We start from the raw sequence: 13,292 nt of genomic DNA, 5'->3' as shown, positions 1-13,292 counted from the left end.
TTTTTTTTTGAAAACCAAACTCTAATATAATTTATATAATTTTTAATTACTTGTTTTCATCTAAAATAAGTAAATATACATTTCAACTTTTTTATATAAGAAAAATTCAATCTCTACTATCTATTGGTATAATCCACTTTTAAAATTAGGCCATGTAAAAACATTTTAATTGATTACTTAAAATAAAAACTCTCCATCCATCCTCTTTATTTCTTTTTCTTATTTTAATAAATTTTCAATTAATTCAAATCATTAAAAAAAAATCATTAATAAACAAATTTGTAACATTTCATATAACTTATTATTAAAAGTTATTAAAATAAGAAAAAAGATTAAAAAAAATTAAACTCTTTATTTTATAATAATAAAAAAAACTTTAAAATACTTTTTAGTATAAAAATAAAATAAAATAGTGAATATATTTATTTTAAACAGTATTTTAATTATTAAATTATTTACTTTTAAAATATAAAAGATAAAAATAACTATAAAAGATAATTTTTATTTATTAAAATTAATATTTTTTTAGAAAGTATTTTCCAAAATAGTCTTTTGAATCATTAATATAATTTTTGTTTATTTATAATTTAAAAATAAAAAATAATGTTCATTTTTTAATTATTTATAAAAGAGTTTTAAAAAAATAATGAAAAATCTAAAAATGGTTAAATAAGAAAGAATAGTTGTAAGTGATAGAATAAAGACAAAAATGAGTCAAATCAATATTTTTGTCCATTACTATCTCATATCTTTATGATCTATGGATGGTTGAATGACCTTACCTTAATTATCAAGTCTATATAAGTTAAAAACACAATTGTCCCTTCAATAAAACTAAAGAAAACATTGAAAAAAGATGGAGATCACCCGCATGAAATAAATTAAACAAATCTAATCAACAAAATGATAATCGAAGTAAATGGGAACTAGACAAGACTACTGATTTTACCTTGACAACATTATAAGAGAAACACTAATACAAACTCTATAGCCACAGCAAATTGCCCAACATCCTTCATCTTCCCTGCTTTTATGTGTGTCCTAAAGGAAAACGAAATACAAAACCAAAAAATAATAATAATGAACTTCAAAAAACTTGCCAGGAACAAGCATTTCAAATACAACACTATACAAGATTACATATGCATCTTCAGTTATATTCAAGCCAAGCAATACAATCTGATTCTACGAGCCTGAAATGCATGGCTTTCTCTTTCTAAAATAGGAATGCAAAACTTTAAATTATGGTAATGATATGTCTACTACCCCTTGAAGGAATATTCTTGGAACATATTGAGATGTTGGTCGTGACCCTTATTGCTCGGTGTTGACCATGAAGGCAGTGTTCTTCTTGCACCATCCCTATCAACCTTTGGAGCTGACCCGTTAATGGCAACATCACAATTGGCGTCATCAAAGTCTAAGTCATCATCTATGCACTGGTTGTAATAGTCTGTCTCTCTGGTATTGTTAGCCTCACCGCCTTTGTTGTGCCTTTTCATAGCCCTTCCCCTGGATCGATCGGTGCTTTTGGTGAAGTCATCATCCTCCGGATTTGCATCTAAAACCTTAGCAGACTCTCTTCTCCTCTTGATGGTATCAGTACTGTCATTGCTACTGCTGCTATTTTTGTCCGTCTTGTAGTATTCCTTGATGGTTGACTCAATGGTTTCCAGCACTCTATCTCCGTACTTGCTTATCTTTGCCCTGAATGAAGCCAACATCATCATTAGAGATAAATGGTTTACCAAGTAAATGCCACCAAACCAAATCTAAAAAACTTACTTGCCAATGCCATTGACTTCAAGGAGTTCTTCCTTGGTTCTGGGTATTCTCTTGCTTATTTGCTGTAATGTGGCATTTCTAGGTTAAGGGGAAAAACAGTGCAACTATTAGGATATGGTTTTACTGACATAAATGCTCCTTTTTGTTGTCAATAAATTAGATAAGAAAACAAAATTTAGATTGAGAAAAAAAGGAACAACTGTAATGGGTGAGAACTCACCCAAATATGTGGTATGCCATGACCCCCTCCCCAGCTTCTTTAACAAGAACAGTTCGAAGTATCCGAAGAGCAGAATAAAGTTTTGCTGACAGATTCTGTCATAAAATAAAAGTTCATTTTTAGCACTCAAGGGCATTTGAAAGAAAAATCATGTAGCAGAAAGTTAAAAAGAGGTAAATAAATGCATATACCAAGTCCACCTCTGGGAGATGAGCAGGGGTTTCTATTCGTGGAGGACTTAGCTTTCCTGATGTAAGAGAGCCTTTCGCTGGAGTTGCTTCAAAATTGCTCAGTTTAGATGATTTTGCCGAGGAAGGGAACCTGCTTGGTATATATCAAACGCGAGCATCATGAGAAGTACAATTTTTCTGGAGTGCATATTTATGAGCTTGGAGCAGATTGAACCTATAGCAAGAGCTCAAACTCATGCTAGTTCAAGCTTTCATGTGTTTTTTTTTTTACTGTTTCTATACGTCTTCAGTGTAAGAAACACAAACAGTAAACTTCCATGGCCATGCTACAACATACCAGTCAAGAAACAATGTAAAACATGCCCCTAAGCACCAATTCATGATATGTTATGAGAAAGTGGAATGATCATATAACCTCATCTGTACAGTTAATAATCATATATATAAATCATGGAAATGTTTGCAAGTGTCCAATAGGTGATGTTGCCAGGTATCTGGAACACCAATTGTTGATTAGAAGTTGTCCAAATCACTACTTCCAAGTATTAAATTAAAGTTAATTGGAGGGGAAAAAAAGTGTTGGCATGGTTTTTAGAGGATTAATTACTAAGAATTTATGAAGAGATGAACCTTAATATAATTTTCTGCCCACCAGAGAAGAGCTTGTAAACCTTGGATTCGTTCACCTGAAGACAAAAGTAAAACAAATACCGCAACTTTTAGTTAAGCAATAAATAGACATAAGAGGATAAAGTAGGTAGTTTCCTTCTTTCCAAACAATCATCTTATATACCAAATGGAGTATAATTGACTCAAGGCAATTAATAGCTGCACCTTCAATACTGATGACACAGACCCATAGATATCGCTTTTCTTAACATCCTCCATAAGGAAATCCTCAGTAACAAGATGGCGCAAAATTCGAGATGCTTCACCCTTGGCTAGATGTTTCCCAGCCGCATGCAGGCCCAAAGTTTCATGTCTGTGTTTCTTAACCTGGGATTCAAATTAGACAAGTACAGATGAGGTTGAAGAAAAACAAGAAAAGAGAACACAAGGTGCATATTTTCACTGTTGGACCATACATATTGGCTTAAGGAACCCCTATACACTTCCAAGATATGAGATGATGAGAACTGCTCTCGTGTTAACTTCACCAACTCGACCTGCATGGAATACAATACAAAAATGAATTGATAGGCAATACCAATGCATGATTGCATAATAATTATGTGAAACAATTATAAATCTATATTAAGGGCAAACAACAGTAACGAAAAAAAGAATATATATATGCGCTATAAAGTGAGGATGCTTCCAAACCAGCTGTTTTGCAATCTCGGTAACATCCTTCTCAACAAAACTTTTAATCTTCAAACAATTGTCACAAGTCTTTTTGCAGTGGGCCGAATCAAATTTTTCTCCAAAATGTACGAGTTGTAGGAGACGCCGGCAATCAACATCATTTTCACAATAACTTACCTGAAAACATTCAACTCAGTAACTCAACTGGCATTCTATTTGAATCAAGAGGGTAAAGACTCAAAGACAAGAAGTTTTTATAAGTACCATGCGCAGAAGATTTTCAGTATTGGTTTCCAATATCCTTCCTGAACTCGCCATATTTGAACGATTTTGTCCAGATGCCAATGGACTTTGCTCTACTACTCCTTGAGTGATCATATGCTTCACTCGGATCTGCAGAAGAATATGAAAATTTAAGAGGTAAAATAAAAAAATATTAAGATATGAATATACGCATGACAACCATAATCAATGTCCAATTACAAAAATAAGATACAATACTAATACCAGTGTAACGTACATAATCACTGTAACTATAATACAGCACACAAGATGAACGCTGACCATCTCTACCAGCACGGCCACACTCCTGGGTCATGAGAGAATATGGTGAAACTATAAAACCATTGAGTGAAAACTAAGTACTCCCATCACCATCTTAGATCAACAATAGGAATATTTTATAAGAACAATTTGTAAAGATGGTAAAATCATTTTCACAAATTACCTGATGATACCCTTCAATTGATTTTGGAAGAGAATGATGAATGACAAAGCGGACATCTGGTTTGTTGATACCTGTAATGAGTCTAGTGACTATGTCAATACATGGTTGTCATCAGCTACCAAGTCAGGAAAATAGTAATAATCAATGATACCCATTCCAAAAGCCACAGTTGCGCAAATTATATTAATCTCATCTTTACTCCATTGCTTCTGAACGAAGGCACGTCGAGCTGGATCCATGGAACCATGATAAAATGCTGCTTTGTGTCCACATTCCTGAACAGAAGAAAAACAGAAACTCTCTTAAGGAATCCAAAGGGTTTCACTTAACCAATAATTTTGTAATGAATTTTAGTTGATCAAAACTCAGTATCAGTTTCAATGTCAAAAACTTACTAAACAAAGGTCAGCAAAACAAAACAAAACAAAAAAAAAGTGCCTCCCCATTTTTAGGTGCATTTTCTAACAAACTATGTCTTCCTTATCTGAAAACTAATTAGCTATGCTACAAAAGAATTGAGAGGAACTTTGCCTTTTTCTTGTTTTTTATTTTTTTAGCTAAGCAGGTATATTTATAATGTATTAAAAGAGAAGCTACAAGAAGAGCTACAACAAGCACCAAATTACACAGGGGATATACAAAGGGCACCAAGTGAAAGATTAGAAAAAGAAATTTCTACATATATCCAACATCCAAAAGTTCCAAGACATGCACTTCCTCGATGATTTGCAACTACATTTCACTGTTTTCTAAATTGATATTCATAACATATCGATAACCCTAATAAGTCCAACATCTCCATATTTTTAGAACCCAAGTCTGATGGTCAATATCAACATTTCTTACATTTTCAAGAAGATCAAAGAAAAATCCGATCAAACTTACAACAAGCAAACTTGCTTTTCAGAGAAATTATAGCAATATCTGACTGATTTATGCCAGAGGATTAGGAATACTCTGAATAATTTATGTTATCACATCTTTAAGACATACAAGACAACTCTCCTTCTATATCAAGATGAGGAAAAAGAGACAAACCTGTAACCTTTCAGCAACTTTTTCACAGTCCAATCTTGAAAGACAATAAATAATTCCACATTCATCAAAATGATTTTCTCTAATGAACTTGTCAATGTCATCCAGACACTTTCTTGTCTTGGGGAGAACAGAATACCTGCAATGTTCACAATAAGTGATAATCTTAACATTTTATCACAAATTATCTTTATTCAACACTTACCATAAATTTGGGCGGTTGAAACTTTGCCGAAAAATAATGCAATTAACAAGACCAAGGGCTTGCACTACATCTTCTTTTACACTGGCTGTTGCAGTAGCAGTTAAAGCTAAAACTGGAGTATTTGGGAATTTTTGTTTCAAGATACCAAGACCCTGGACATTTTACAATATACAATTAACACTCTGCAAAAAAAATAAAAATTCATCCATGGAGTGAACTCCAGAAGATTGAGATAGTCATCACCTGATAATCTGGTCGGAAGTCATGCCCCCACTGACTTACACAATGGGCTTCATCAATAACAATCCTAGAAAGCAATTCACGAGCATGCAAATTGTCCAAGTTTCGCATTAGGACATCACTTCTGCACTCAGATGAATAAGCCTCTAAGAAATTTAGCACTAAATATTTATTGAAGAAATATCAGCTGTGCGAGAGCATATTACATGATCATGCATTCAAGTTGTTTCGCTTACGGACATAATGATCATGTTAATACAATATCATTGTTAGTGGCGTGATGGGGGAAAGCCTTTTAAAGTTTATTCAAAGAGGAATGGGAAGACCTAAGTAAACTTTAAGTAGGATTAATATTAATTAGAATTGAATTAGGATTGGTATTTCTTAGAGTCTAATTAGGATTAGTTAGTTGAGTTATAATATAATTAGAATTTGAGTCATGGTAGGTTATTAGAATCTTAGTAAACTTTGGATGTTATAATTACAATTAAAATCTTAATAAACTTTGGATTTCTTAAAGAAGCCTATAAATAGGCTAATCAATGTAAATCAAAGGGATGAATTGATATTAATAATATTATATTTTCTTTCATTGCAAGGCTACAACCCTCAATGGTAAGACTCCATTGATTTTCCTCCAGGTAAGACTCCTACAAGGCTTTAGTGAGACTCTAAGGTTTTCCATCTTTTTTTCATTGTTTCTTCTTTCTCTCTATTTCTCATCTTATAAGTTTCACTACCATAAAATTTATTCCTTGTTTCTCTCCTTACACCCTAAAAATAAAACCCTAGTCCACCTACCCTTGAGTGTAGACAACCATCCTAGGGTTGTCCTACATCAATTTTGGTATCAAAGCCAAAGTTCTTGGCTTGAAGGCATATGCAATTAAGGAGAGGAGTAGCTTATGCAAACATGAGTTCCAAAAAAACTTCTAGCAATCAAGATGCCGCTACAATACGCTTGGAGGAAATTTCAGCCACACAACAATCCCATCAAGATGCTATAATAAACCTAAATAGCAAACTTGATGAAATCATGAAGTTATTAGAAAAGAGTCAAGAAAAACGACCAATTGAAGAGGAAATTGCAAGTCATCAATTTAGACAATCGCCAAGCCGGTCACGCGAAGAACAAGACAATTTTATGATGGGCAATCAAAGAAGGGTCAAACTTTTTGAGCTAGATGATGATGCGATAAAAAAGGTGCATCTTGAAGTTGCTAAATTTTATGGAAAACTAAATCCAACAGCTTTTCTTGATTGGATTATGTCAATGGAAGATTACTTTGATTGGTATGCAATGCTCGAAAATAGAAAAATTTGTTTTGTGAAGGCAAAGTTGAAAGGAACAACACGTCTATGGTGACATAATATTGAGAATCAAGTTCATAGAACTAGCCAACCGCCTATTGACACATGGGACAAGATGGAGTTGAAGATGAAGGAGCAATTTCTCCCAACTGATTATGAACAACTTATGTATACAAAATTATTTTCCCTTAAACAAGGTATCAAGTCTATTGAAGAATATACAGAAGAATTCCATAAATTGAGCATTCGAAATCAAGTGTGGGAAAGTGATGCTCAACTTGCAGCCCGCTACAAAGCTAGACTTCGAATGGAGATTCAACTTGAGATGATAGCTGCACACACTTATACCGTAGATGATGTTTATCAACTAGCCCTCAAAATAGAAGAAGACCTCAAATTTCGGGTTTCCAAGAGTCCAAGTTCACAAATTGAGAGCACTTTCTCCAACACGACAGCAAACAAACCTTTCAGCACATCAAGTTTCAAAACTTCTAATCATGTGAATGGTGGGGGCAACACTCAACAGACTTCGAATGTGGCTCATAAGAATGGTAATAAGGGTAAAACTTCAATGAGTATTGGAGATAGAAAAGTAGACATGACTCATTTATGCTTTAAGTGTGGTGGGCATGGTCATTATGTTGTTGTGTGCCCAACCAAAGGTTTATACTTTTGTGTTGAAAAACCAGAATCTGAATTGGAGAATTACCTGAAGGAAGAAGAGACCTACAATGAAGATGAAATTAGTGAAGAATGTAACTACTATGATGGTATGACAAAAGGACACAGTCTTGTAATACGACCTTTATTAGTTGTCTCAAAGGTAAAAGGAGAAGAAGATTGGAGACATACTAGCATTTTCCAAACACGTATTTCTTGTCAAGGGAGATTATGCACCATGATCATTGATGGAGGTAGCAGTTTGAACATAGCTTCACAAGAACTTGTTGAGAAGCTAAACCTTAAAATAGAGAGACATCCAAATCCATTCAGGGTAGCATAGGTTAATGACACCTCTATCCCGATAAGTTTTTATTGCTTAGTAACATTCCTTTTTGGTAAGGACTTTGAAAAGTATGTATGGTGTGAGGTCTTACCCATAAAAGTAAGTCATATTTTACTTGGAAGGCCTTAGCTTTTTGATAGAAGAGTTCAATGTGACGGCTATGAAAATACATATGCTCTCATACACAACGAACATAAGAAGATCCTTCATCCAATGAAAGAAGTCCCTCCAATTAAGAAGTCAGAGGAGGCACAACCAAAAAAGGCACTTACTATGTGTCAATTTGAAAAGGAGAGCATGGAAACTAAAGTTATTTTTGCTTTAATGGCTCGGGAAGTGGAAGAATTTAAAGAGCAAGATAAGGAATATCCAACAAACGTACGTAAAATACTTGATGACTTTTCTGACTTGTGGCCTGTAGAGTTACCTAATCAACTTCCTTCTATGCGTGACATACAACATGCCATTGATTTGATTCCCGGTGCATCATTACCAAATTTACCAGCCTACAAAATGAATCCAACAAAACATGATGAATTGAAAAGGCAAGTTAATGAATTACTTACTAAAGGCTTTATTCGTGAAAGCCTAAGTCCTTATAGAGTTCCTGCCTACTAACACCAAAGGATGGATCATGGCGGATGTGTGTGGATAGCCATGCAATCAACAAAATCGCAATCAACAAAATCACATTCAAGTATCGATTTCCAATTACAAGACTTGATGACATGCTAGATATGATGATCGGATCAGTAATCTTCTCAAAGATTAATCTAAGAAGTAGAATCATCAAATACGTATTAGACCAGGGGATGAATGGAAGACATCTTTCAAAACTAAGGATGGATTGTATGAGTGGTTAGTCATTTCGTTTGGACTAACCAATGCTCCAAGTACCTTTATGTGGGTTATGATGCAACTATTGAAGCCTTTTATTGGACAATTTGTTGTTGTCTATTTTGATGATATTCTTATCTATAGTCGATCTTGTGAAGATCATGAGGAACACTTAAAGCAAATAATGCGCACTCTTAAGGCTGAAAAATTTTACAATAATTTGAAAATGTGTACTTTCATGAGCCCTAGTGTTGTATTTCTAGGCTTTGTTGTGTCTTCTAAGGGTATTGAAACAAATTTGGAGAAGATCAAAGCTATTGTTGATTGGCTAGTACCAACAAATATCCATGAGGTGCAAAGCTTCCATGGAATGGCTACATTCTATCGACGATTTATTTGTAATTTCAGCTCTATTATGGCCCCGATTACTGAATGCATGAAACTTGGTTTATTTATTTGGACCAAGGCGGCTGACAAGGCCTTTGAAGAAATCAAATCCAAGATGGTGAACCTTCCTATCCTACTAGGCTTTGAGAAAGTATTTGAGGTGGCCTGTGATGCTTCTCATGTGGGAATTGGAGCAGTTCTTAACTAAGAGGGACATCCTGTGGCTTTCTTTAATGAGAAGCTCAATGGGACAAAGAAAAAATACTCCACATATGATCTTGAATTCTATGCAGTGGTGCAAGCAATTAGGCATTGGCAACATTATCTCAGTTACAAGGAATTTTGTATTTAGATCATGAAGCCTTGCGATATCTTAATTCTCAAAAGAAGCTTAACTCTCGACATGCAACATGGAGTAGTTTTCTTCAACTGTTTACCTTCAATTTAAAGCATTGTGCAAGAATTGAAAATAAAATAGTTGATGCCCTTAGTGGGAAGACCCTTCTCTTAGTAAACATGTCAGCTACTACAATTGGATTTGAAGAATTAAAGCATTGCTATGACAATGATGTTGATTTTGGAGATGTTTATTCCTCTCTTTTGAGTGGTTTAAAAGCAACACGTATTGATTTCCAAATTTTAGAAGGGTACTTGTTTTATAAAAATCATTTATGCTTACCAAGGACTTCCTTACGTGATCATGTCATATGGGAATTTCATGGAGGCAGAAAACTATGATTGACACAAAGGATGTCTTCTTTCCTTTTCTTCTTCTTCATCATGGGTAGAGTGATGGGTCTTGAAAAACTTCTCTTTGAATAAAATCTCTAATTTTTTGGAGATTTCTTAGATTTGGTTGCTATTTGTTGTGATTTGAAAGAAGGGAAAATGATTTCTAGGTTTAACTAGAAATATTTCGATAACTCAGACAATTCAACCGAGTCAACTTAAAAACTTGACCAAGTCAACCAAGTTTAACCGATTCTTGGCCTAATCTATGCTTAAAATGGCATTAGACATCGGACTCAGCATGCAAAGCTTTGAGGTGGATACAACACAACCAAGCCACACCGGACTCGACCGATACTTTGAACCTTGAATGGATTCCCCACTTCTTAAATGCAAAACATAATATCCAAGTTAATGGATTTGTGGGGTCTCTTAACTAAAGAATATTATTAGTTCTTATCTTTATATTAGCCATCAACCAAGCAAAGGCCCAAATTTTTAGGGGAGTTTGGATTTTCAAATGAACTTCCCTTGAGGAAAGAAAGAAGGAGATTCAATTTTAGAAAGGGCTTAAAAACTATTTAAAGGAGAATGAACTGTTAGGCCCTAATATACAAGACCTTTCATCAGGATGAGCAAGATAAATTCAGCAAAAGAAGGGCTAAAGATCTTAAACTTTTTATCGAAGAGACATTATAACATAGATTCTTTTTCTTTTTTTTGATAGATAAAGAGAATAATATTAAACGGAAAGAGAAAACATCAAAATAGTGCCCTCTAAGTATACAAGGAGTATACAAAAGCAACCCAAAGGCTCGAAACCAAGAGAGGAGGAAATAAACAACAACCCCTACCCTTAGAGCCTAGCCACTCAAAAAAGCTAACAATAGAAGAAGGGCTCAAAACTATAAACACCCTAACCCAAGACCAAAGATTACATACAAAAGAATATTTCAATCTTTGAAGCGAAAACTCCTCATTCCCAAAAGCTAACAAATTTCTTTTCTTCCAGATTGACCAAAATATACATAAGGAGGCCATTTGCCAAGCCTTTTTACGGGTCTTCCCCACAAATGTTTCATGCCACCCAATGAGAGTTTCCTTTACTGAACCAGAGAGAACCCAAGCCACACCAAAAAGGGAGAAAAGAAGATTCCACAATGCCCGCGTCTTTACACAATGAAATAAAAGGTGATCCACCATTTCTACTTCAGAAAGGCATAGAAAACACCTATTTATCAAAGAGTACCCCCTCCTTTAGAGTTGTTCCAAAGTTAAGATTTTACCCCAGGAAGCCTCTCAAGCAAAGAATGCTACCTTAGGAGGCACATTCGCCCTCCAAATATTGCCACAAGGGAACAAAGAAGAACCTCTAGGCTCCAGAATAGAATTAAGTGACTTGACTAAGAAAGCTCCACTCTTAGATGTTGTTCGCACCACTTTATCCTCATCCTCCCTTTGCACCCTTAAGGCTTGGATTTTAAGCATAAAACGCTCCACCATCTCAATCTCCCAATCATTAAACGCCATTGAAAAAAGAGGGGTCCAACCATCCCCTACACCGTCTGGGTTCCAAACATCCACTACCCAAGTGTCTTTAGCCAAGGAGATGGCAAATAATGAAGGGAATGACTCACAAAGAGGCTCATCTCCACACCACTTGTCCTTCTAGAATCTCACTCTCTTACCACAACCCACGCGGTAGGCTAAACTGCTATTCATACACAACCACTCCTTTCTAATTGCTTTCCAAAGCTTGACACCATACCTCCTGCTTACGGCCCCAGTACACCATCCTCCCTCCTGTACACCATATTTGTGACTGATAACTTACTTCCACAAAGCCTCACTTTCAATGGCAAAGCGCAAATTCCACTTACTCAAGAGAGCTTTATTCAACAAAGCTAAATTTTTCACACCTAAACCACCTTTTTTTCTTTCTAAACAAACCAAGTTCCACCGAACAAGATGTGGTCTCTACACAAAAGCTCCTCTACCCCATAGAAAATCCCTTTGAATCTTCTCCCACCTCAACCTTACTTTTCTGGGCATATAAAAGAGAACCATGAAGTAAATAGGCATGCTAGAGAGAGTGCTCCGGATTAGGGTGAGTCTTCCTCCTTTTGATATATATTGTCTCTTCCACATTGCAAGCCTTTTTCGAAACCTCTCTTCAACTCCATCCCAAACCACCTCTAATTTGAAGGGTGCCCCCAAAGGTAGACCCAAATAACAGGAAGGCAGACCACCCACTTTACAACTCAACTCCAAGGCCAAATCCTCTATATCATGCACCCTCCCCATCAGGATAAGCTTGCTCTTCTCCAAATTAACTCTCAACCTTGAGCAAGCCTCAAACCACATGAGAAGCCAGCTTAGATGCATCAACTGATCATGAGACACAAAACACCAGAGTGTCATCCACAAACAGCAAGTGTGAGATCAATATCCCCTCACCTCCTCGGCCTCTCACCCTCCACCTTGATAAAAAGTCCCCATTAATAGTCATTCTCAATAAGCAACTAAACACTTCAATGGCTATCACAAACAGATAAGGGGAGAGAGGGTTTCCTTGTCTCAAACCCCTCGAACTTTGGAAAAAAGCGGAGGGAGAGCCATTTATAAGAACAGAAAATCTCACAGTAGAAATGCACCACTCTATCTACTTAATCCACCTCTCTCCAAAGCCCATTTTTTTAAGCACTGCCAATAAGAACTTCCAACTGACATGATCATAGGTCTTCTCTATATCCAACTTGCATAGCACACCCCCTTGATTGCTTTTCAACCTAGAATCCACAACCTCATTGCAATCAAAATTGCATCTAGAATTTATCTACCCTCCACAAAGGCATTTAAGGGTTCCAAAATCACTTTCCCTATAACCTTCTTGATTCTATTTGCCAACACTTTGGCCAACTACTTGTAAAGACTTCCCACAAGGCCAATCGGCTTGAACTCTTTCAAATCTTCTACACCTCCCATCTTTGGGACTAAAACTAGGAAGGTGGCATTTAGAGACTTTACAAATCTGCCCCTTTCATGAAATTCTCTAAAAAAACCCATAATCTCAACCTTCACCACATCCCAACAAAAAAACCAAAAAGCCATGGTAAAACATCCGACCCGAGGGCTTTGTCCTTGCCTAGATCTGATAGAGCTGCAAACACATCTTCTTCCGAAAAAGGAATCTCCAACCCCTTAGCCTCATTGCTAACTAACCCCATAAAGGACAGCTCGTCGATACAAGGAAGCCACCCCTTTTCTTCTGAATACAGCTTTTGAAACGCCCCCACCACACTGTTTTTTAAATT

The 13,292-nt window shown here is 35.7% G+C and overlaps 1 protein-coding gene across 3 annotated transcripts in view; it reads right to left on the bottom strand.

The window, feature by feature from the left end:
- Nucleotides 1–846: 846 nt before the first annotated feature.
- LOC100245652 (ATP-dependent DNA helicase Q-like 4A) overlaps nucleotides 847–13,292 on the bottom strand; it is a 35,869-nt gene continuing 23,423 nt past the window's right edge. For 2 of the 3 annotated variants that reach the window (XM_019223772.2, XM_019223771.2), the window contains 16 exons: nucleotides 5,712–5,832; nucleotides 5,469–5,620; nucleotides 5,267–5,402; nucleotides 4,380–4,503; nucleotides 4,229–4,299; nucleotides 4,022–4,090; nucleotides 3,766–3,894; nucleotides 3,520–3,678; nucleotides 3,282–3,362; nucleotides 3,031–3,192; nucleotides 2,827–2,882; nucleotides 2,197–2,326; nucleotides 2,006–2,100; nucleotides 1,786–1,863; nucleotides 1,267–1,707; nucleotides 847–1,041 (listed from right to left, as the gene is read on the bottom strand). In XM_019223772.2, the coding sequence (XP_019079317.1) occupies nucleotides 960–1,041; nucleotides 1,267–1,707; nucleotides 1,786–1,863; nucleotides 2,006–2,100; nucleotides 2,197–2,326; nucleotides 2,827–2,882; nucleotides 3,031–3,192; nucleotides 3,282–3,362; nucleotides 3,520–3,678; nucleotides 3,766–3,894; nucleotides 4,022–4,090; nucleotides 4,229–4,299; nucleotides 4,380–4,503; nucleotides 5,267–5,402; nucleotides 5,469–5,620; nucleotides 5,712–5,832 (2,086 nt within the window). In that variant the 3' untranslated portion in view covers nucleotides 847–959. The remainder of the gene's footprint in view (nucleotides 1,042–1,266; nucleotides 1,708–1,785; nucleotides 1,864–2,005; nucleotides 2,101–2,196; nucleotides 2,327–2,826; nucleotides 2,883–3,030; nucleotides 3,193–3,281; nucleotides 3,363–3,519; nucleotides 3,679–3,765; nucleotides 3,895–4,021; nucleotides 4,091–4,228; nucleotides 4,300–4,379; nucleotides 4,504–5,266; nucleotides 5,403–5,468; nucleotides 5,621–5,711; nucleotides 5,833–13,292) is intronic. The other variant, XM_019223773.2, reaches the window with a different exon arrangement.

Source organism: Vitis vinifera, chromosome 12 (assembly GCF_030704535.1).
Source record: "Vitis vinifera cultivar Pinot Noir 40024 chromosome 12, ASM3070453v1".
Classification (NCBI taxonomy): domain Eukaryota; kingdom Viridiplantae; phylum Streptophyta; class Magnoliopsida; order Vitales; family Vitaceae; genus Vitis; species Vitis vinifera.
Note: the sequence above shows the minus strand (reverse complement) of the source record. Positions and strands in the feature narration are given on the sequence as shown.